Source organism: Cynoglossus semilaevis, chromosome 14 (assembly GCF_000523025.1).
Source record: "Cynoglossus semilaevis isolate Cse_v1.0 chromosome 14, Cse_v1.0, whole genome shotgun sequence".
NCBI lineage: Eukaryota > Metazoa > Chordata > Actinopteri > Pleuronectiformes > Cynoglossidae > Cynoglossus > Cynoglossus semilaevis.
The window spans coordinates 2,912,261-2,937,183 of record NC_024320.1 but is presented as its reverse complement, the minus strand read 5'-3'; the positions used below and the strand labels follow the sequence as shown (position 1 = coordinate 2,937,183).

General features: G+C 40.6%; 1 protein-coding gene across 3 annotated transcripts in view; it reads right to left on the bottom strand.

The window, feature by feature from the left end:
• Positions 1-1,384: 1,384 nt before the first annotated feature.
• nnt (nicotinamide nucleotide transhydrogenase) overlaps positions 1,385-24,923 on the bottom strand; it is a 36,441-nt gene continuing 12,902 nt past the window's right edge. For 2 of the 3 annotated variants that reach the window (XM_008324382.3, XM_025061960.1), the window contains 12 exons: positions 23,997-24,158; positions 19,899-20,009; positions 17,563-17,708; positions 17,159-17,354; positions 15,481-15,714; positions 14,459-14,619; positions 12,999-13,178; positions 12,054-12,213; positions 7,825-7,906; positions 5,940-6,058; positions 4,981-5,096; positions 3,080-3,229 (listed from right to left, as the gene is read on the bottom strand). In XM_008324382.3, the coding sequence (XP_008322604.1) occupies positions 3,080-3,229; positions 4,981-5,096; positions 5,940-6,058; positions 7,825-7,906; positions 12,054-12,213; positions 12,999-13,178; positions 14,459-14,619; positions 15,481-15,714; positions 17,159-17,354; positions 17,563-17,708; positions 19,899-20,009; positions 23,997-24,158 (1,817 nt within the window). Of the gene's footprint in view, positions 3,230-4,980; positions 5,097-5,939; positions 6,059-7,824; positions 7,907-12,053; positions 12,214-12,998; positions 13,179-14,458; positions 14,620-15,480; positions 15,715-17,158; positions 17,355-17,562; positions 17,709-19,898; positions 20,010-23,996; positions 24,159-24,923 lie in introns of all 3 variants that reach the window. The other variant, XM_025061961.1, reaches the window with a different exon arrangement.

The following is a 24,923-nucleotide window of genomic DNA, read 5'->3' as shown; positions in this document are numbered from 1 at the left end:
ATTTCTAGCTAATTTTAGGTATTTAAGCTAGCTCTAAACGGTCTGTTGGCTAACCTGCAAAATCCTTGAGCTATTTTCATAGTCTTAAATATCTTGAGATAGTTTTGTCAAACATCTGAGCATCTCTTTACCATCGTGCTAACTCTATCTAATCAATCTAATTTAATTTAATCTAATTTCAGCTGTTGAAAATTACTTTAAGATATATTTTGGAATATATTTGCTATACCTTTTTCTAGGAATGTTTTTGACTTTGAGAGACCTTTTTTTAAATACATGAGATCATCAGAAGATGGCTTCTAAAAAATGTGTAAATAATGAAAACATCTTCCTACAGTAGAGAGAAAAAAAACAAAAACAAGACAGGTGATGCACGCAAAATGAATAATGGCACACGCAACGGACTCAAAAATTGACACAGTGTTTGCTCGGCATGTGCTTTTATCACTATCTGCGCATCGGGCCAGTGCTGTGGCAGTGACAGTTCTCCTCAGATCTCGGCCCAGCAGGAGAGCAGATAACAGCATGTCTGAGAGCTACTTGTTACAGGATGAAGCCACCCTCATTGCGCACACATGCAATCGACCGCTATAAATCTATCTACGGTCTAATCTACTGCATCTCTGGTGGGCCGCCACTCCCCTTCAAAGTACCTCCAGGTCACTCTCCGCTGATGAATAGCAATCAAGTGCCGCTTGTAGGTGAAAATGTCACACTAACTGGTATTTACATCTCGCTCATTATCCCAGCCCTCATGCCAGACTGATGCAATCTGGCTGCAGTGTGCAGGGATACTTCTGAGGCGGTGGAGGAGGTGGCCGCCCTCACCTGTGTTTGTGGCCTCCCTACACTCCTCCTTCATCAGAGCAGGGCTTTTCCTGGGATTTCTTATCTTCATTTATCTCCATGGAGTTCCCTGTTGCATGACACAGGTTGAAGGACAGCCACTGGTGTCATGCGATCTCACAGCTGTTCCAGTGAGTCTGCATCTCTGAGGCTGGGCGTTGGTTGGATGGAGTACAGAAACGTGGAGGTGTGTGTCTTAGTACTGTCCTACGGTGATAACATTCAACCCCGTTCATTTCCTAAAGCTCATGATTAACAGAATTGTTGATTTGATTAAAAGCAAAAATATCATCATCAGACATTTGTTTACAATATAAATTAAAAAAAGATTGAGTTAAATAACGGCACATTTGTCCAACATGTAGTGTAAATACAGGTTTATTAGGGATGAAAATGTTCCATAATAAACAAAAGGGAAAACACATTCACAGTACATTTCAGTTCACTCGGTCTCCTGAACACAGTTCACTGAAACACTGTACCACTTCACATACCCATCGATACTCTTCACTAATCTGAGGCCTTCTTGACAATTCACTTTCTTTTTTTTTTTTACAAAATTCTCTCCTTAGTAAGAAAAAATGGGGCAAAAATTGGATAAACTACAAAGATCTTTTCATTTTATTTATTTCTTCAATTTTCGTATTCTTCAAAACTAGACACTGAAGTTGCCCAACTTTACAGTTACATGTCATGAACGGTGAACTCGGCGACAGCAAACTGAGGTCCAATGGTTAGCCATGTGACACAAAACAAGCAGAGTGTTGGTCAGAAGTACAGCAGCAGGTGTGTGTGTGAGAGAGACAGTGGAAAAACATCTGCTCCTTTCAACTGTTGCCGTTTCTAGTTGGGTTTGGTCTGATCTGTGGAACCTTATTGGTCATTTTCATGGAGAGGTAGGAGAGTTGTCATGGTCACTGAACCAGGTCCCAGGATTAACTTCTTACAGTACAGTCAAGATGGAGGAAACTGTTGGACTCTTCGTCTACCAGTAAATCAAAACTACCCAGATCTGTGTTTATGTGTAGCCGTGATGGAATGTTGTATTCTCCAAATGTTTGTGCCATCTCATACATTTCCATTGGAATAGGCACAAGTCTATTGTTTGAGAGACAAATGGCAATACTAAACTATTTTTTGAAGAAATTCATCACGGAGAATTTTCTGGTCATTTTTTTGAAATGTGGGAAACAAACAGGTGCATTAAATTTTCTTTTTTTTTTAGAGCTCACACCAAAGTCGACATCAGACTCTTTACACACAGCTACCCTTCATGTCCATTCAAAGACACGAAATATGGAAAACAAACAGACTGGAGTAGATCAGCCACATTCATTAAGAAAACTATCACGTCTGTGGTCGAGATAAACAGAAGAAACTTGATTTAATTTAATGCATTAAGTGAGAGTCAGACAGGGGTCAGACAGGGGATTTGAGCTTAAAGCAGATGAAAAGGCAGCAAGAGTTAAAAAAACAAAATCTAACCCTAATTCCAAAGTTTTACTGTGCATTTTCATGTTTGATCACATTCTCTGTTTGAACCATGGGACAGTTAATTCACTCAATCAAAAATTAGCCTGGATAGAAAACACAGCATTGAACTAGGACTGAAATAGTTTACACCACATTGCGTTTTTTTTTAACCTTTTCTTTCCTGTTACTTGTGCAGGGAGAGGAGAAAACACCTCGGCATTTCAAAATTAAAGTAAATAATTAAAAAACACAAGCACTCCACTTCATTTACCTACTATTTTACTGTAATCACTAATTCCTATAAAAGTATCTCTGCGGTTAGCGTTAGCATCTCTGAGCTCTAACTGTGTCTACGTTTCTGATTGTTTAACATCAACACTCGGCTGACAGCTGTTCAGGAGTGAACACATGCACACTGATGGAGCTTTCCTGAAATACAGGAGAATAAAATCATACTTGAGTGTGTTGATGACAGGGAGCACTAACAAAAATCTACAGCATCTGTATCTGTACGGCTGGATTTCTACTGTACATGCCTTTACTTTTTTTTGTTTTTTTTACAGTGAACTCTGCTTATTTACAGATGATAGGAAAGTTGTGTTATTGTTTTATTTCATTCCTTCTCTGCTGACCTTCTGGAGTCAGAAGATCTGAGAGCTGGAAATAATTTAAATTTTGCCTCATTTTGACCGAGCGGCTTCACCCTGCACTCCATGTGCTACTCCCGATGTAGACGCCTCTCGCTGAGCGCAGAGCCGTCTTATTGGTTCTGGGCCTCGCGGACCTTGGCCTGCAGAGCATCACACGTCTTCTTGGCGTCGCCCAGCAACATGGCCGTGTTGGGTTTGTAGAAGATGGGGTTGTCGACGGCTGCGTAGCCCACACCCAGGGAGCGTTTCATCACAACCACCTACAGCAACACACACACACACAAGTTTAAAGCAATGTTTAAAGCAAATGAAAAACATATTTCTATTGAGTCTGTGAAGAGGATTTGACTAAAGTACTTCAGTCCAAATTTGATTTACATATATCTGATGTGTAGTAAAAAAAACAAAACAACTGAAACTTAACAGTTTTGCCTCATTGACTTTAAAGTATCATCAGCTACTGCGCGTCTCAGAGGCATTGAAGGAGTGATGGACTAAAGATGGACTAAAGATTCAGAATTCCTAAAATCAAATGGCTGCAAATGTGAAAAGGAAGTTTGATCACAAGGTTCCAGGAGAGTCAGTCATGATAACAGCATGTGAGTAGACGATGAAATAGTGCATTAATCATGAAGAAACGTGTTTGTCTGAATCACTCTGTTTTGTCAAACCAACAACCATAGATAAGTTTAAATACTAAATAATTCTAGAAGTAATAATCAGCGTGTTCCTGTCTCTCATACATTCAAACATATGCCTTAAATCAAGCTCAAGATCTTCGCTTTGAACCAACTTTTTTTAATCCATCCATTGTCTACTGGTAAATTCTTTTGCGATTTTCTGTTGTTGTTGTTTTTGAGGTGGAGTCGTTGAGTGACAGCGGGGCACAGCCTCTCAGTCCATCACAGAACTACAGAGAGAGACAATCAACCATTCACACTACCATTCACACCTATGGTCAACGTAGTCTAAACTATTAATCCCCGTGTTCTTGGAGAACATGGAGAACGGAGAGACCAGAGAGTTGAGCAGCGCACCAGTGTTTTTTTTCCCCTCACTGTAAGCCACTAAGACTCACTACTTCTACCACCCTGTCTCCTGCCAATCTTTTCTAAGGCTTCCAGATCAACAGCCAGAGTCAGACAGCACAGCTCTGGCCACAGGCTGCACGGTGGAAAAGGGGGAAAAAGAAAGAAAGAAAGAAAGAAAGAAAAAAAATTGTAGTGTCGGTCCAACATTCCAGCATAAATTTACAGCAAGACACCAGCGTCCCTGCGTTGCGTATTTTCCCTTGAATCACGTTTTCCTAATGGGATGCAGCCCTTGTTGTGATTATTCCTGCCATTATCTATTATTTTTACAACCTCAGCCTTTTGACTTTTATGTGCATTTGAAACAAAGACACTGAAGTTTTCCTACAGCTGGGATGTTTGGAAACTTATAAAGCAATATTCATAACCATTATAGTCATTTCCAATTTACCTCCTGATCAGTCAATTTATTATGCCATTACTGCAAACACACACGTGTGTGTGTGTGATTGTAGTGAATGTGAGTTTATTGCAGTACTTCTCCTTCATGCAGTACTAGACTCTGATGAATATTTGCAAGCAACAGTTTAATGTCCGTTCAGACGGCCCGTAGGTGATGATATATTTACACATACGTGTGTGTGTGTGTGTGTGTGTGCTGAGGTTGAATGTTTTATCTGAATTCCCCAGCAAAAGTATGTGAAGAAAAATGGCTGAGATGCTCCATAAATCCCAGATCTCGGATCAGTGCCAACCTACTCTCTGAACGCCGTCATTGGTGAGCAGCGCAGGCACCGCTAATAGGATCAGGATGGATCTGCACCTGGAACTGTACGACTGCCTGTGTGTGTGTGTGTGTGTGTGTCAGCATGCATGTCTGCACAGTGTGTGTGCAGATCCAAACGAAGCCCCCTGGACAGGTGGGGCTCTGCTGGGCCAATAAAACCTTGTCCTGATGTTGTGAACTCTTTGGTCCTCACCTGCTTGGCCTTCCACACCTCCAGCACCGGCATTCCAGCAATGATGGAGTTGGGATCTTCCTGAGAGGCTGAGTTGACCGTATCGTTAGCGCCGATGACCAGGACCAGGTCGGTCTCTAAATGGACACACACGGAAGGAAATTAAGTTGGACTTAAGAGCAATATTTGTCTACAGCAATGGAATATTTAGGACTAATAATAATAAAAAAGCTAAAAGAAAGTCAGCTGTGTGCTCGACTCAAACCTGGAATAAAAATCCAGACCTAAATCAAATCCATGTCATATAAAACCTAGCAGTAAAAGAGGACAAAGAAAAAAAAAAACAATAAACAAGCTGAAGATAAACAGTTCCCTCTGGGTCAGAAACAGTACCGACGGCTCATAAACCAGACTTTGGTCCAAGTTTGTTGAAATATGCTGTTGAAGGAGTTCTGAAAGCTGAACTGGGACAGAGTGCTTCTCTGCATATTTCAGAATACCCAGCTTGTTATGTAATATAAAAAGAAGTCATTCCTGAAAAGTGACAGCTCTACTATACTGTAAATTTAAACCAGAGTTCACTACTGTGTGAGGCTTGTGTGGAAAAATCTGATTCCATTTACTGAGCCGCAGCACAAATCATCACCTTAGTCCAAGCAAGACTGAGAAATCTACATGGTAAAGAGGCTGCGTCATCTGCTGCGGTGTGTGTGTGTGGGTGTGTGTGTTTTTCTACTGTACTGGTACAGTTTCAACAGCAGAAAAACTTTCTTCTTCACCTTCAAACCTCATCACTTCAAACTAGTGTTGGGTAAAAAAATGTCACAGTTCATTATGTCAAACATTTGTCCTGCCCTGAAAAACAAAATAAATGTTCTCTTGACACTTTCCCATACACCAGATTAGTTGTCGATGAGGGTGAAGAGTAGTAGGACATGAGAACGTGGAAAACTTCATGTGAGAAGACGGACGTCTCTTACCTGGGAAGTCCTCATTGATCTCTTCCATTTCCAGGACAATATCGTACGGGACGCCAGCTTCAGCTAACAGCACGTTGAGCTGACCAGGCATACGACCAGCCACTGGGTGGATACCAAACCTGTGGAAACAGATGGATTTTTTTTTTCTACGACTGACTTGATCTGATTTAAGAAAAAAAAAGAAAAAAAAGAATTCACTCTTTAAACGAGACAGAAAGCTGTAAAAACCAGGGAGTGAAGTCGGAGGAGCTGAGGGCTGAGATCAAATAAGTGGAGCCCAGAGACATTTGTGATAACAGTCACACACACTTCCTGCTACACCGCTCTAATAGTTGCTAAGTATCTGTGTGTGTGTGTGTGTAATTGGGTATACACGGCTCTCAGACTCAATTTGCCATGTCATGCAATCGGGGGAGGAAATTAACACCAGCCACTGACTTCTGGTGGCTGGCTCATTCTTCCTCCTCCTCCTCCTCTTCCTCCTCCACCATGTGAGCCACCACCAATGGCTTTGTTTTCCTTTGTTTGTTTGCCGACTTTGGGCAGATACACAGCACAGATGGCCTGGTGGTTCTGGGCCCCGGTTAGTTTCCGTGGCTGCCGATTGAAAAAGTCCAATTTCTGCACTTAGTCGTCCTCCGTACGTTAACAGCTGCTGCTGCTGGAGGCAGGACGTTAATTCAAACTCTACTGTCACTACACGAGGAATTCAAAGCGTTTCAACGTTTTCAAAAAGGACTAACAACTAAAGAGGTAAAGGAGCAGTAACCAGGGTAAAGGAAGTCCCCCCCCCCACCCTGCCCCCTCTTTTCCACTGACCACCCACTTCCCTCTAATCAAGTACAAATGCTCTAAGTAGCAGCAGCTGCAACAGCCAGGATCAAACGACTGAGGCAGGACAATTAGAGCAGCTTCCGCTGTACCTTTCCTCTCGTTTGCATTTTAATTTTCTCATGCTTTCCTCACACACAGGTCTCTATTTGTCCCAGCACGTTCTCTAAACATCCAGACTCAGCCTTTCAAACTTGATGTCTTTTATGTTTCACCGTACACCTAACCACAGGTCAGATTTCTGCATTTCCTCCGTGACCTAAACATCTTTAATGTCGTCGTTAAGGTCGTATGAAGTAAAGCTCAGGTTATGGTTATTACCGGGCTAACCTTTAGTCATCTATTTTGAAAATATGTAGCAACTTTAGACCTACTGAAGTAAGGTTGTCCATTTGACAACAAGTTTCAACAACAAGTCATTTTGAACTAAATTAAAAGTTTTTTTTTTTTTTAACTTTTCATGCTAAGCTTCACTCTACACTAACCTACTGACCAATTACTGTTCATTGAAGTTTGTTTTGGTTTGATTTTACGGGTCGAAAGTGAAGCTGTTCAGTTAATGTTCAGGCTGGAGGTCACCAACGCGGTGCCCGGGGCACATGGTAGCCCCCATGGACTACCTAAAGTGCCTGTGGGGTATATTCGAAAAACAAAATGAACCAACATCAGGGTGAAAATGTATACTGTTACTGTGCTTTTTGGATTAGTTAAACTTGCAATGATATTCGAATGCTACTGTATGTCCCAGAACTTGATAAAGCAGCATTAGCTTTGTTTTTGATTATTACATTGTTCGAGATGTCTCAAACATGTAGCTCTTCGTATTGGTAAGTACCCCTGTTGTAGCTCTCAGTATGAGGATGGTTGGTGACCCCTGCTTCACACAGTCGACTCATTTTTAACTTTTTGGCTAAACTTGAAGTCAGGCTAGCTATTTGTTTTGGCTAGCTCTTTGTTATTGTGGTACATTTTGCTCAGTTTCCATCTATTTTTTAAGTCTTTGTGTGTTACATTTATGAACATGAAGAATGTCACTGCATCAAATTAAATTTACCTGACACTCCTTCCGGCATCTTTGAGCGTTTTCACCAACTCGGCGATAGGATACTGGGCCTTGGCAGCACAGAGTCCATAACCTGTTAGAGACAGTGGGGAAAACAAGTATTACTTTTTATTTGACAGCTTGAGAGTGAACAAATAAATAAATAAATAAAAAACTGTTTACAGCATCACATAAAAGTGTCATCACTGCCAGTGAAATTAAGTTCTGTTTCTATTTTCCTGAACTGGGCTCACAGATGGATGACATTAAAAACAAAACAAATCCACATTAATATTGAAACTGTAACATAAACTGTAATGAAAGTGTAAATGTTACAAAGCTAATCATGTAGTCAGTTCCATAGTGTAGCGGTTAGCAGACTGGCCTCAGAAGCAAAGAGTCCTGGGTTCAATTCCCAGAGATGTGGCCTGTTAACAGCATATCTGCTGCTAACACAACAATTTCCCAAATATGGGATCAATATAGTACAGAGCTATTTGTTTATTTAAGTACACTGTCAAAAAAGAAAATCCCCTTACAGCAGGAGCACTGAGCGATAAAGACATGTATTAGATATTCTGTTCACTTCCATGTCTTAAATTAACTTCTCCTGCTTTATTACACAGTCTAATCTTGAAGTTCGTAACTTGATTTTCTATGTAACGTTTCAAATAAAAACAAACCAGGTGACACTGAGCCTGGTGTTTGGTTTCAGCTTGGATTTCGTCCATGTTAACAAAGGTGGAATGTGTGTGTGGCACTTGATTTTTATCACGCCATCGCACACACAAACAAGCGTCAAACGCTCCACTGGGGTTTACGAGCCTTGTCACAACAACCAGTCAGAAACCGTCTCATTACAACAGCACCAATCCAAAAACAGAGAAAGAGAGAGGACGCGGATCGACCGTCTGCACTGCCGTTTAACGATTTAATGGTTTTCACATTTTTTTTTTCTCCCTGGTCCCGAACGTCTCACTACTCTCTGTGGAGTTTCCCTCTGTAAGAAAAACAAGTGGACCCAGACCCAGACCAGGCAGAGATGGTCCAGACGAAGCCAGAAAAACACTTAATGTTTATCAGGCACAGTCTTAACTGTTCCCACAGATGTCAATCAGGTAAAGTGACTGTGACGGCTCCAATTAGACAGAATGGTCAAAGTGGAAACAAACAGAGAGAAACTGAGATCTAGAGATTGAGGGTACTGCTACCTCCAGGAAAAAAGACGGGTTTGAGATGGTACCTAGATGGAAGTCCTACTGAATGGGCAAACTTTTATTTAAAAACGTAAAGGGAAAATATGATACTACTTTATTTCAAACATTTAGGGTCAACTAATGCAGCTGGATTCTTTACACACCTGTTTAACAGCCTTGTTCAGAACAGATGGTTTTTGTGCCTTTACCTTTAAATGGTAATGAGCGTCTCTGTGCTCCGCCCACCTCTTCTACAGAGGAAGGATTTGAGGACAACTTCATATAACCATGGCAGTTGGAGAAAAATGGCTGCTAATAATTTAGAGGTTTTGAAAAGCCCAGTTAAAAAGTGTATGCCGTTCTGGCAGGTATGGTAAACTGTTAGGAGAATGGAAAACTAACTTGCCAGACCCAGGAGAAGGTAAAAAGACAAGCATGACCCTCGGTGTTAGCGGTTTATTTATTAATTCTACATTACATTTGGAGACTAATCAAAGTTGGACTTTGTCTCCCCAGTGTTGCTACGATTGACAGCGCACTTCAAGAGCCTGAAGTTTTTAAATCATTTAGAGCCGTGCTAAGTGAGCATCTGTGCTATATTTCGGGTTGTACATGGCAGTGAAGTAAATGGTGGTAGGAGTGGTAAACTGGGCGGGCCTATCCTGCACTGGTGGTGTGACATCACAAAGCTAGTGAGATCAGAATTCTGCTATGATATCTGCTGACCTGAACCGTGTACCAAAACTTTGACAAAGTCAATTCTGCATGTATTTTCTTTTAAAAAAATCATTTGACCAATCAGATAAACTCCTTAAAAAAAATCATTTGACCAATCAGATAAAAACAAGTACATTCAAATGTTCCTTTTAATTCCAGGACTATGTATGTATTTTTGACTATTTTAAGTGAAGATTGAGGCTGATTTTTTTTCTCTTCTAATTTCTGCTTCTGCGTGTCTCCCACACGTTACACACTGTAGATGTATTTGGTCTGTTTTCAGTTTCAGCTGTCAGGTCTGTTCTTCTGTGCTTCAGAAGAGTTAAAAACAAAAGATTAGTTTAATCTACATTGGATGTTTCATGGTGTTTCACTTCTCTTTTTAACATGTGTTATTCCTCTCCCAAGCATGTGACCACTTAAATTTAGCAGTCTTTCTAAACTGCAGCAGAAACATCTGAAGAGAGCGGCTTTGTATACATGCACCGAGCGTTATGACTGGAATTACCAATTTTCAGGCTGGGTACCTTTGGTCTGTGTTTACATGTACCCACGTGAGTGAAACAAGTCTTTGGAACTGAGAGTGGTTTACAACCCCTGTGCTGAGGGGAATGAAATGTCACTGGGCCACACAATGATGGTTTAGGGACAGCAGCTCCCAGGACGGTTGTTATGTCCAGGTGGGAGGTTCAGACAAACACAAACCTCATTTCCAGAAGAGTTAGTAGTTTCCTGAGTGCAGTAAGTACTGAGGTCTGTTATCTGGTGATGTTCTTGAACCTTTGTCTTTCAGACGAAAGTACACAGAAAAACCTCTGAGTGTTTTCTCTTATTTTTCCAAGATGTTCAAGTCGTCACTAATCTTTCTACAATTACATTAATTAGTGGTCATGTCAGGCTGAAATTCTAAGGCTAGTTTGTTTATAAATAGATGTTTTTTTAAATGACAATTTTAGCCCCAGCAAATCCTTGCTTGCAAAAATCAGGACTTTGGAAGATGCTAATTTTCCCCCCATATTTGTATCCAAAATCTGTAGAAATGTAATCTTTTTGTAACCTTGTGTGACCTTTTCAATCTTACTTTGTAAAAAAAAGCCCATAAACTTTTATCTTTGTGTCTGTATGTATTCTTTACACACCTGTTTAACAATCTTCTTCTGAATGGTTTCTATGAATCTACCTTTAGACGGTAATGCTCCTCCCACCTCTCCTACCATGGGTACAACCTGAGGATGGTTTTATGTAGTCATGGCAAGGTTTGACCAGTTTGATAGAAATTGCTGCCAGCAGATTCTGATAGGCATGATAAATTGTTTTCTATTTTGTGCACATGCGCAATAAGGTATCATATGCCATTCTGACAGGTATTGTAAACTGGCAGGACGCCTGACAACAAACTGTGGCCAAATTGTAAATGTTTGATGCAGAAAGAAAAAGAGTGGAGTGCCAGGAATGAACCTGAATATTTGTCAGTAAAGTTTGTTACTTTAACATTACTTTTTGTTGAGACTTAGGTTACATATGATAGCAGTCCAGCAGTCGTATGGGAGCAAAGCAAATGGCAGATCCTCGCACAGGTAGGAGTGGTTGTACGGGTGGAGCTACCCAATGACAAATAAAGCTTGATTAGAGACACATTTAAAGGTTTTGGCAGATTATAAAACTTTTATTTAGCTTTTGAAACTGATGCTTGAGGAGTAGGTAGAGACTCCAGAGACACACATATGTGAACCAAAACCCTGACAAAGTCAATTCTCTACAATATATCCCCTCTAAGTGACTAACAAAACCACGGATTTGAGCTTTTATTGAATTATTTGAAGTCTGCTCATTTTACTTGAGGTCAGGTTTTGTAGTTTCAGGTAAATACTGAACATATGTGAAAAGAAAAGATTGTGTAGCATGTATGATGTAGAGGTTTGGACCCCACACATGAACCTAAAAGAAGGAAATACAAGCCAGTTCTGAACGGAGGATTTGAATTGTTCACAAAAAAAAAAAAAAACCCTCATCCTATAGAATTTCCCCTTGACCTTGTCCATATATGCTGCACTGTAGAATGTCTATTTACTACGAACTGACGACCACACAGAATCCCGCCGATGTGTATGTGCAGCTCCTCTGCCATGACTTGTCAATTAGGCCAGGAAAATGGTGATGTAACGTGGGTCAAGTAAAGGTTAAATAAACAGAACACACACTCCGCTAATGCAGGGGAAAGAAGTGACTGGCAAAGATAAAGTACCATGTTTTTCCACTCATGTACGAGACCTCTGAAGAGGGTGTAGGGCTAGCGTCTGCGCGTATTTTTGTATGTGCATCCCTTACCTGGAGTGATGATTATGCTTTGGGCCTCTTTAATCATGTCGACAGTCTGATCCACGTTAACCTCGGTGTGTGTGCCTGTGATCTCCATGGGCTTTCCTGTGCCAGTGGAAGACGTACCGTAGCCCCCCAGGATGACGTTAGCCAGTGAACGATTCATGGCCTGACAGGAGAGAAAACAGATCTTGTCTTTGCCCTCTGTTTGATTGCTCTTCTGCAGTTTGCTTACAGCACATCGTGTCAAACCAAAAACATTTAAAGAGGAATCTTCTTTTAAAAACATATCTCAACCATCAGCAAAATCCACTTTATGAAAATGAACACATAGATGGTTGTTAATTTATTTATTGAATTAACCAGATTCAAATTTTAAAGCAGTTTAAGCATGGGCATGATGACGCACACTGTATATGCAAATATACCCACCCACTAGTTGTTGATATACACGTTATTGACGCACACTGAGTCCACCCACTAGTCGTTGATATACACGTTATTGACGCACACTGTGGGAAGACATTTTCATTTTGCAGCATTTGAGTCTAAAATGGCATCAACGCCCAGTATGAATTTGCGTAGGGTTCAACTTCAGGTTTGAGGACCAGCTTGTGTCAGCCCTGTACAAGCTACTGTTAAAATGAACAGTAATGACTTAAATCCCCCGACTTTATTCTAAGATAAATGTTTATTCATACCTTTGTACATTATTTTCTAACATTTTTTATATTAATTATTTAATCATTTGGATTGTTACAAATAAGAACAGCTGAGAAACACCTGCATCGACGTGCTGTCATTTGTCTTTCGGTTATAACGACATACAGAACAAATTTCTTTTGTTTTTAGAAATGTTGATTAATCACGACTAATTACAATCAAGATTACTCATGATTAATTGAAATGAATCCAGCTAACAACTAATCTTTTTTTTTTCTCTTCTCCACTCACCACACACATGATGTATGACAGAATGGCTCCAGACGACCCGATGAGCGCTCCAACAATAGTCAGCAGGTTGTTGTTGAGCAGGAAGCCCTCAGCACACAGGGCCCAGCCTGAGTAACTGTTGAGCACAGTGATGACCACCGGCATGTCGGCGCCTCCAATAGCAGCAGTCAAGGTCACACCCTGAAAGGAAGTTGAATTTTTTTTTACAACATATGAAAAGCTAAAAAAAAGTATTTGTTGGTTTAGGATGTCATTTTTGGTGAATTTATCTGTTTTGTTTGGTCAGTCAATTAACATTTTGGGTGGGAGAGAAGTAAAAACGCACACATACAGTAATAACACAAGTAATGCTAAATGGTCTGTGGTTGACTTACATTTCCAGCGAGCAGTCAGACCACCTCACACTGCAGTGCACACACGTGAACTCCACTTGAGTTTCGGTGTAGAAGCAATTATCTGTGCTGCACTTCTTTCATCTCAAATCTTTCCAATGAAAATCATTTTCATTCATCCACATTAAGACCAGAACAGGATATTAGAGCTTTAAACTTCTGGTATAAAGATTAAAAATAATACACTGCACCACTAAAGACTAGCTTCCACTTGACTTATTTTATTTTTGTTTAAATTAAGTAAACTTCTTGAAAGGGGCCACATGGTGGAAGAATTGGCTGGCATGATTCTTGCCTTGAAGCATGAACTAGTTTAACTACCAGACCTTCTGTATGGAGTTTCCAAGTTTTCTGACTATAGGTATGAGTGCAAATAGTAGTCTGTATGTGGACATCGACCTGCACCTATGAGTATCTGCTGATATCAATATCAATCTGTTCTTCCTGTGCATGTTGTAGGCCGCCATCACTGACAGTGTCTCTGTTTATGTTGCGCAAAGTTAGTTGAGCATGGGCTGAGGTATCGGATTGGATAGACTACAGTTGTTTTTTCAATGTTTAGTTCTGAAATTTTGACCAATAATGGACCAAAACCGACCCTGAGTATCAGATGTAGGCATCCCTAGAAGACTTTTTTGGCTCTATGTTTTTGCTATTATTTTACAAGATCTGCTTCAGATTTGTCATTAAAAACAACTAGAAATATATACATATATACATATATAATACTACTATACTATAAATACTAAACTACCAAACCAGACCATGAACAATACCACATCTGCAGCTACCGTCGCCTTTACTCAAAGCCTCACAGCTGAATTCCCCCCCCCCCATCAATCCCTTTTGTTCTCCTTTTCCCCCAAACTTCACCCAGGTCCGTCTCCAGCTTTAAATTTCTCTGACTTTTTTATGCCCTTCTCTTCCTGATGTTTATTGAAGTCTTTTAACAACATTCTTATATGTTCAGCCTGTCTGCATGTCAGTGAATTCCAATCGGATTTTCCTCTCCAATGGCCTCACTGAGAGCAAAAACAGACCTCAGAAATAGCAAAACACATGGTGTACCATGACAGCTGAGAGCGCAGAGACGGAGCCCAGACAGGTGATGCCTGTGGTGTAGCTGGGATCCAGCATGTAGGGAACCATGCCACCGACACAAGCTGCCATCAGAGAGGCGTTCAGGGCGTGACGACCAGGCAGCATCAAGGGCGAGCTGTTCAGCATGCCTGGAAGACAGAGAGAGAGAGAGAAACAGAATGAAGACAGGAGACAAGAATAGAGGAAAAGTAACTTGCGTGAAGCTGTGGACGACAGAAAGAAGAAGACCTTACCATTATTTTAAATAAGACTCTTTTTTAGCAGACACTACTTGAGGCTAGGCATGAATTTAAGTCATGCTAATCTAAGTGTCTGTATGAAATGCTTACAAACAGTGTGAAAACTATGTGGATGCCAGGAGCGGTGCCAGGATGAACTCCATGAACCCCTTATCTGTTTTGCACAGCAGGATGGAAACATCAGGTGGACTCTTAATGACAGCAGTGCAGAATGTCCACAATGAGACAACACCATCATCATCATCATCAACAAACATTTCGGGAGACTCCTCTGATGTATCCATAAAGCCCTCACATCAATGGTTTATAGGTGCAAAAAAGTAGCAGACATATTTCAATTCTAAAAAAGATGCGTTGGTGTTGACTGTTGAAAGAATATTGCAGGTTATTCGGAAAGTTCGTGAGTCAGAAAAGAGATTTTTAGGTAGACACCAGTGTGCTAACTCAGCAACTAACTACATGGCAATAAGGTGACCAACAGCTTGAAACGGGAAGCTGTGATAAACGGAAAATACAAAAGAACTTGGGTTTGAACAACTGTGAAAAAAACATACATTGGATTTTAATTTTGGTTGAGACCAAGTTCAGTTTTTCTTCTTCCTCATGCTTTTTGTTTTGTTTACCTCAATAGGAGAAATAATACGTAAATGTAAACCAAATGAAGGTGCATTTCCTGGCTAATCGTAGCGTGAGGGTGCTCTTCAGGGAGAACGATGAAACAGCACATATGAAACCACCATCCTCTCTTACCTTGCAGTTTGCCGTATGCCACCAAAGAGCCGCTGAAAGTGATTCCTCCAATGTAGGTGCCAATGTAAGCCACAATCTTGGTGAGATTCGCCGCGGGGTCAGTGGCGAAGTGCGGGTACTCGATCATGTATTCGGCCACGCAGGTGAGCACGGCAGCCAGACCCACCAGGCTGTGGAAGGCAGCCACCAGCTGCGGCAGGTCTGTGATCTGGATCCTCTTAGCAATGGCCAGGCCTAGACAGATAACAAATAAATAGATTTCAAACAGCCGTGACCGACACAAACACATTGTATTAACACACAGTCAGGACTGCTGGGAAAGAGCTCCGACGGACGGCCCAGGTGTTGCTCGGTAAGGCAGTGATTGAGAAATTCCGTCTTTGCATGCATGCATGCTCGTGTGTGTCTGCACGCGTGTGTGTGTTTCTTGCAGGAAACCATGCAGCACTACAGCATTTAAAAGGGAATTATTGTCTGTGCTGATAGTTTAGTCTAGATTTCAGCCTTGTTACTGGAACTGATTAAATTGAGTGAGAGAAAGTGAGTAACACATGAGGCTGACCACGTTGACAAAGCCTGGGACTTAGTCATGCTGTTGTCGACGTAAACATCAGAGTCTTTGCACCGGACACACCTGCTGCTAAACCCTTCCAAGTTCAGAGTAGAACTATACCCAGAGTTTACTGGTACACATTTACCTGCTCTGAAGACAGTTTTATATTAATTTACTTTTCCAACACTGTAGGAGTCATCTGTGCTGAATTCTGGCTCTGGGACATGTTGTTTCAGTTTAATTCTTTTATCATTTTATTGACTTTGTTCTAGTTCTAGTTCTACTTTTGTGGCTGGAAGTTCTGCCATTTTGGTCTCAATTAAAACCATGCTCATGTTTATTCAGCGTTTGAAAAACTGAACAACTTTTGAGACTTTCTTTTCCGACTTTAACTTTATTGAAATTTTGGGAAAGAGGGAACCAAACACAGGGCCAGGGCAAGTGGTTCAAAAGATCACAGTAATCAAAGGATTGCAGGTTCAAATCCCTGCATTGGCCAATTGTAGTGTGTTGGCAAGCACCAAAACTTTCAACCCCAGGGATGGGTTAAATGTAGAAGACACATTTCGATCTGTGTTTGTCTAAATATGGACACGAACAATACAGTTGATTCATCTTCATACTGGATTATGTATTCAATCACTTTTAGTTTATTTATTTGTTTTTACACTAAAAACAAAGTTTTAGTCATTAATGTGGAAACTTTATCTATGTTGTTTTTTTTAGCTTTCTTGCCATTTTTCTATAATGTTTTATAACTACTTTTCAGTTGGCACTTTTATAAATGTGGAACTCCCTCAAGCTTTTTTAAGCCTTGACTATAATTTTCTCAGAGTTTTTTGGTAAAGGTTTGGATCCATTTACATAACCCTTTAAGGAACAGGTCAGATCGGTTATGTACAGAGCAGCAGTTTCTTTTTTAATCTCTCCCAGATACTTTTATTCCACCGAGCTATTCTAAAACAGGCCTCGAGACTCTTTCCATTTTCGGTTCATTCGCTGGTTCCACCACCTGTATGAACTCTAACTGTCTTACAGTTTCAAAAAAATTTTTCCAACTCCAATTCTGCAAATCCGGCCTCAGAGGTCTGCCCTCAAAGCCGTGACATTCAGACTCAGACTCACCAGCGGTGCCACCTACAGCCATGGCTGCGCTCATTTGTGCCAGAAGCTCAGGATTGGGTTTGAGGAAGCCAAGGGTGGCAGCGATCCCTCCAGCGACTCCCATCATGCCCAGAGCGTTACCCAGACGGGCCGTGCTCTGGTTAGATAGACCAGCCAGGGCACCGACGCAGCACAGACCTGAGCCCAAGTACATCATCTGGTGTGGCAGAGAGAAGGGGGAAAAAAAAGATGGAGGGACCACACAATAGTCAAATGATTCACTTGGAAGGTCCTGGAAAACATCTGAGCAAACACTGAATACACTCCGAGGATTATTTGCCAGCTTGAAACTGGCGATTCCGCAGGAAACCACGAATACACATTTGGGCTTAACACATGGACGTGGCATAAACATCCTCTCGCACCTGTTCAATGTTATAACCAGCACTCAGAGCAGCAGCGTAGCCTCCAACGAAGACGCCTCCAGGAAGCAGGTAGAGGTAGTTGTGCTCTGGAGGATCAGTGGGACGCTTAAACATGTCCAACATCTTCTGAGTCACCAGGAAGCCACCTGTGTGAGAGACACGTGTAGAAGAAACAGATCAGTCACAGGACTAAAATAGGAAACTTTATTTGAAGTTAAAAGAGTCAAAAGAGTCTGCGTCAAATTAAAATAATCTAATTACGGACAACAGGTTTAGAGCTAATCACTAAAAACTGCTGCCAAGCATGACACCCGACGTAAGGAATTTATTGTCTCTTGTCTAATGTCAGAGTGAATTTTCAAGAACAACAACAAAAGTGTCTGACTGCGTTCACTCTACCTTTAATGGCGTCTCCATTGGCCCTCTCCAATTACATAGCTGGAGATCACTCTACCTTTAACGGCGTCTCCATTGGCCCTCTCCAATTACTGTGCCCACACGCACACTCATGCATAGAGGGGTCAACCAGAGGCTAGCACCCGTTTCCTCTCACCTCATGTAATTTTAATCGTCACCTGTCCCACTTTAAACCAGTCCTAACTCTCTGACCAATGTTATTATTCCAGACCAATCTGTGTCAATATATTAAAATGGAGGAATTTTATGGTATCCACTGGACTCCTCTGTTATTTTAACCCCTCGACGTTGTTGAACGTTTATGCAAGGACTAAAGCAACACTGTCCTGGAATCCCAACAATCGGATTTACATCACATTTACATTCAGTCGTTTTCCTCTTTCAGTGAAGTCTTAACTTCACTGAAACTCAAACCAAATTTAAGGTAATGACTGATTCGATTTTTAAATCAAATAAAGTTCCTTAAAATTTGACAGAAATCATAGTAATATGCTGTGGTACAGAAGAAAAAAAAAATCTCTTTACACCTGTTTAATACCCCTGTTCTGAATGGCTGGTTTTGTGCTCCGCCCACCTCTTCTACAGTGATATTTAAATTGAAGGGTTATAGCTTTATGTCAGCGTTTCTCAAACTTGGGCTTGGGAACCCAAGTATGGTCACCTAAAATATCTAGTGATTGATTAAAAAAAGTGTTTAGAAACATATTTTTTTACCTACTTCTTATTCTTAAAAAAAACCCAAAAAAACGCTCACTTTGTCGACATTTCCACTCTCTGGGTGTTTATATCCAGTTGTCTTCTGATTCTACTTTCAGAGTCCTGTTCTCTTTCATTGGCCGTTGGCCACACAAGTGGGCAGTTGGGTCAGTCATCAGTTCATTTACTTAATTGTGTCCAGATTCTGCTCAGTTTTTGTATTTTTTAACAGGTGCGATTGACTGGGGCTGATGTTGGCTCTTTACCACCAATGCAATGAAGATTTTGCAAAACTGGGAATTGTGGGGGGAAAAAAAATTTTTCTTTGTGTATTCCCAGCTTAATGAGAAACTCTAACCCAAGACTGATGTTGTCTTAAATTTTACAGTCAGGAATATTCCATGTTTTTCTACATGTGGTCACTGTGAAGCCACAGAGACGGTACGAGCAGCCAGAGGCACAGGTGCACACGCGGAAGAATTTCAGTGCAGAACAATTCCAACACAATGTCTCAGCCTTTAACTTGGAATTTTTTTTTCTTTTTTCCCCTCTCATTGGTTTGTGAGGAATGTGTTTAACAGCTTACACATATGCTTGTTAATGCAGACCAATGGTAGACACCCTTTAAAATAATCCCTGTGCTTGTGAACTTGTTGAGGCACAGCTTACAACAGAGCAGTAAACACAACAGAACAAACCATAAGGTTCTATAGCCTGTTCTGTTGTCCTGCACTCTTCACACATAAAACCTCAAATGTTTTGTCGTAGACTGAACAACAACACTAACGTGAGGGTAAGCTGGTCCATTAGGCTGTTGGAGCCATCTGACTGGTATAATGGATCAAAGTCTCCCCTGGAGTCAAGCTGTGAGTTAATGAGTGAAATTAAAAAAGGTTTTTTTTTTTTAAAGCCCAGCCTCGGAGGCAGAGACTGTTTTCCAAGACTATTAGAGTGAAGAGTATTATAATGACCCCAGGAACACTATCATTATAATGGGAATTATTAAGAGAAATAACAAGAGACCGTTGTGTGTGGTCTGAGACTGTACCACTCACTTCAAACTGAGGAGAAGGTTGGTCGACTGAGACAGCTGCTCAACTTGGTTAAAGGGATGATGTTATTGTATCATCAATAGGCTGTAAAACACCTCATTGGTCTGAGTCGGTGTGTTCTTGGCCGCAGGTTGCTGTGACTGGAAGCGAATGTTTCACTCTGAGACTCACCGGCAATGTTGACCGAGGAGATAAAGGCGGCGAGGACGGCCAGGGTCTCAGCAGTCGTGTTCGGGGTGTAGCCGCCTCCCATCAGGGACAGACCACCCACAGCCGTCAGACCTGCACAACACAGACATTTCAGAGTTCAGATTTTCTGTTTCCCCACTGTACAATAAACAGGACATTAGGAATCTTGAGGAACAAGTGTCGAAAACACAGGATCTCCTTTTGAAAGTCTTCGCACGATTTGAGCTGAACACCGATTAGCGAACACCTCAGCCTAGAGCTACGGGTTTCTAAAAGGCTCTGCTTGCTTCAAATTGGGACAAACTTAAGGACAGAAAAGGGGAGGACGGAAAGAAAGCAGGTCTACCAAGAAAGACTGAGGAAACCTCGATACCATCAGTCCTGTAATGAATTACAGGCAGCAACGATGCAACAGACAGCCCCCCCGGAGCCTGCATTCACACTGACTTGTTTGTGAACAATTTAAGCTGAATAACAGGTGGAGAGAGAGAGAGAGAGAGAGAATGAAAGAGAGAGAGGGAGACACACACACACAAAGAGTGTGAGTGTGTGTGTGTGTGTGCCTATGGATGCTGGCCAGTTGTTTTGTGTTTTCAGTCAATCGTGCTAGATGGGACATGAGGAAAAATGTGAAGCCTGACCTTCTCTGCGTAAACACAACACTGCCAAACATCATTTCACAACTTTAGCAGTGTAAACACCAAGTGGTTTAAAGTTTCCACTGATAGAGGATGACTCCAGTGGATTCATGTGAGGAGCTCAGCTCAACAGGAACCTTTCCAGGCTTGTTGTGGTTCCTTTTCTAGCAAAAATTACCCGAAAGTGTGTCAGGCTGCTACAACATTTTTCCCCCCTTCCATTTGCTAGTGATTAGCACGTCTGTGGTGACGCAGATCTGAAGCCGATGCCTCTATACCTGCAAACACTTCCAAAGGTTTAGGGGCAGTTTTATGTGGGAGGATAACTTCACCTTATTACGTTTCCACATGTTCAGTGATGTCACGGAGATGTCTTAAAAAATAACGTTTGTAATAATACATGTTTGTTCTCTGTTGCAGGCTAGGTTTTCTTTGTAGTGTGGTCATATATTGTGATGTCCTTTAATAATAATGAATAATGAAGTCATCTATTGTGAATTTAACTATAGCCCTGGTCACATGGTAACAGATCACACCCTCAGATACCCCACCAATTGTTCTAAGTTGAGATGGCTCAATTCAACTTTTTCATGTTCGATACCAATACTGCATCTCGGAGTATCTGCCGATACTGATATCAATCCGATACTTGCTTTTCTCTTCCAGCATGGGGAAAGCTGCTGTTACTGAGGCGATACTTTCCCAGTTTACCACACGTCATGCATAGTATCAGATCTGCCCACCCCTAGTTCTAACCACCTCACAATGGGGCAAACAGTCAGATATCTTTGGCTAAAATTACATTTATTTTAAACTTACATTTATTTTTAAGGCCATTTTTCTTTATATCTACAAAACTGTTGCAGGTTAAATCTCAAGTCTGGCTTATAGCACGCCAAGAGAGATTATTTATCATTTTCCGACCAGAACTGCTCATCTTGAGTGCTTTTCGTGTCATTTTCATGTCTGTTAACAATTTAAATTAATTAGAATTAACAAAAATTAGAAATCAGGCAGTAGGTTATCCTCATGAAACTGATCTCTTTACAAATATTTAGAAATATACACAGTTAGTAATCAAGCCTACAGCCTGCGGCGGTGTCTCACGGTTCTGACTGTGAATCACAGCTTTCAGGTAGATTAAAGCCTTCATATCAGACATCAGATATTGGGATGCTCTTCAAGGATCTTCAGTGTCTGAGGGGCTCCAGATGATCCATCAGTCAGAGTCAGAAGTGTTGGTAACACTATAATATTCCCATGAAGAATGCGCCTATCCTTTATTCGAAACTCTGAATTCCAATAGGATTCCCTAATGTCTGAGTGACTGTATGTGTGTGTGTGTGTGTGTGTGCGCCTTTATGATCATTGGCACAACAACGGGACCATTCTCACTGTTTCCATAATCCCAGTCTATGAGAGGAATTAAAAAAAAAAGCCACTGTAAATATGAAAGAGAAAAACACCTGGACAGAGACTGACATGACATCATAACATAAATGTCAGGCATATTTTGTTTAGTCACAAGGCCGTGATTATTTTACATATGTGTGGTTTGAAAGACAATAGCACTTGTCAGTTCAATAACACTAATGAAGTTTTATTTGTTCCATTAATATTTTTTAAATGTAGCAACTGGTCCAACTAATGTTCACAAAACTAATAGACATTATGGAGATTTTGTTTTTGTTAAACAGTTGATAAAAATTGAAATTAAAAAAGTGTGAATTAATTGCCTTTCACAGATGTTGACCACTGCAATTTATCCATCAGAATCCATAAATAAAGCATCTTTTAAAAAATATTTATTTCAAGACAACGGTACACATAATAAGCTCGGGGTGCCACATTCGGCCCACGTGCCTTGACTTTGACATACAGTATGTGGTCTAAGGACTAAGGTCTAAAAGTACAAGGTCAATCCCAGTCCCACAGTACTCTGATCGTAGTGTAGTTCTTATAAAGTATCAATGTGAAGTGGGAAGACTGGAGACACAGTGTGACGACTGTAACAGAGGACGTAGGTGTGACTTAGAAAGTGAAAACCGTCTCCTGGTCATTACCCCTGCTGGACGCCACCACCCGGGCTCTAACGCCTGGCTGTGTGGATCAACACAGCACCAGCCACGGACTCCCCTGACCCTTAAAGCCCACTGACAGTGTGTTACTTCCTACACTCGGTGTGCCTCTTCCCGTGATCAAAGGCGTGAGAACACACACATGCACTTACCCCTGTCACCTCTTGACCCCTGTGTGTTAAAGGGCAGCCCACAATGAGGACGCCATCTTTAAAGTTTTTATTTGGACTAAGTGGCAGAGCTGATGAAAGTGGCAGGGCGTAGCTGCAGAGACTCCACTCACTGACGAACGGCACGTCTGATCTCCAAGGTGGTTTTCACACCTGCTTTCATTTGTTGCTGCTGTTGAAGTGTGAAATTTAATATTGTGCATGAAACTTCAATTTTAAGTTAAGGGTTTCTTTTAGTGAATCTGTGTAGTTTTCTATATTGGACAATGGAAAAATAAGCTTTTGTGAAATTAAGTTCTAATTATTATTATCATTATTATTTGCTAAATTCCTTAGTCTTTTATATCACAACAGAAGGAAGAATAAGTCGTGAGAGGAATACAGGCAGCAGAAGAAGTTGAAACGATAGAAGAAGATGAAGTGGAAAGGGAAAAGTAATAAAAGATTAAAAAAACGACAGTACATGTAGAGGAAGTTACAGAAGTAGAAGTTATAGAAGTTTGACGTTATAGTGGAAATACAAAAACAAGATGATGAAACGATAGAAGAAAATTGTAGAGAATTAGCGGTAAAAACAGTAGTAGAAAGTAGAAAATAGTAGAAGCACAAGTAACAATAGAAGTACAAGTGGAGGTGGAAGAAGAAAAGCTGAAATGATAGATGTAGCAAAAATGTAGCAAAATTGAAGCAAAGAATGGAGATATAGGATAGGAGTAAAAAAAGTTACTGTAGTATAGGTAGTACAAGAAGTAGTACATGTACAAGTAGAAGTAGACCAGATGGCTAACATTTGTTCTGCCTGTAATTATTTATTATTGTTTTCTTGATGTTGAACAAAGTTGATCTTTGTCAAACAAAATATTTAATTGACTCATGGATTTGTAAAGACTCTATTCACTGAACCGCCCCATCCATCCTCCCCCATTCTTAGCCAAGACCGTGATGACTCACATTTTTGTGTAGTTTTGTTTTTTGCAAGTAAAAACTTTTGAGAACATTTTTATGAATAAGAAAAATAAAATTTCTTTGGTTTTGTCTTTTGCAAGTAAAAACTTTGAGATTTTTGAGATTATTATGAATAAGAAAAATAAAATTTCTTTTTTACTGAGTAAACGTAATGAATCCCTAAAAAACCTCACTGAATCTCCATTATGCAAGTCTAACGTAAAACTGATTTTTTTTTTTTTAACTGACCTGAGATGGCGTTGGTGACGGACATCAGTGGAGAGTGCAGAGCAGGAGTCACCCCCCAGACGGTGTGGTAGCCCACGATACCAGCCAGACCAAAGGTGGTGACGATCTGAGTGAAGGCAGCGTTTGGAGCAGCTATCCCCAAACCAAGCAGGGTGCCAATACCTGCAGAGGAGAGAGGAAAAGTTCAACAAGTCAGAGGAATGGTGGTAAAAAAAAAATTAAATAAAATATACATATGAACAATAGAGACGTAAATTTTGTTTCTTTACCGTCGAAAAAACAAACAAAAAAAACCCCAACTTTCTTTACGTTTTAAAGTAGTCTATGATGGAGGGTTCGAGCCTCATTGACAAACAAAAAAGAATATTAAGAGATTAAACTTCGTCATAACATTTCAAGAACCCCCCCCCCGTCATAATTTCACAAGTTCTGACAGACTTGAGAAAAGTGCACACATGACTGTACAAAATTATAAACTCCACCAAGATAAACAGCATTTATTAGACATTTAAAAATGGTTTAAACATGGTTTCCCATAGATAGTCGGACACCACACGACATTTTTCTCTCCGTTGACTATATTCTCATAAAATGACAACTTTAACCCATTTATTTTTTATTCCCAGCGTCATACTAAATAAACTTAATGTTTTCAATTTTTAGAAATGAGACCATTTATTTTGTGTCACAAATAAAATGGCTTCTCCTTATCTGCTCAGCTTCTTCTTTTATTTGAACTGTTCTATGTTCAAATGACATTTTACATCTATCCTTGATAAAGTCACTCTAACGCCATCTAACCTAATTTAATCTAACTTCCACAGATCACACATGTCAAAACGCTCAATACATTTAATCTGACTTCCACGGATCACACATGTCAAAACGCTCAATACAGTTACTCTAAGGTCACTCACTATTCCACAT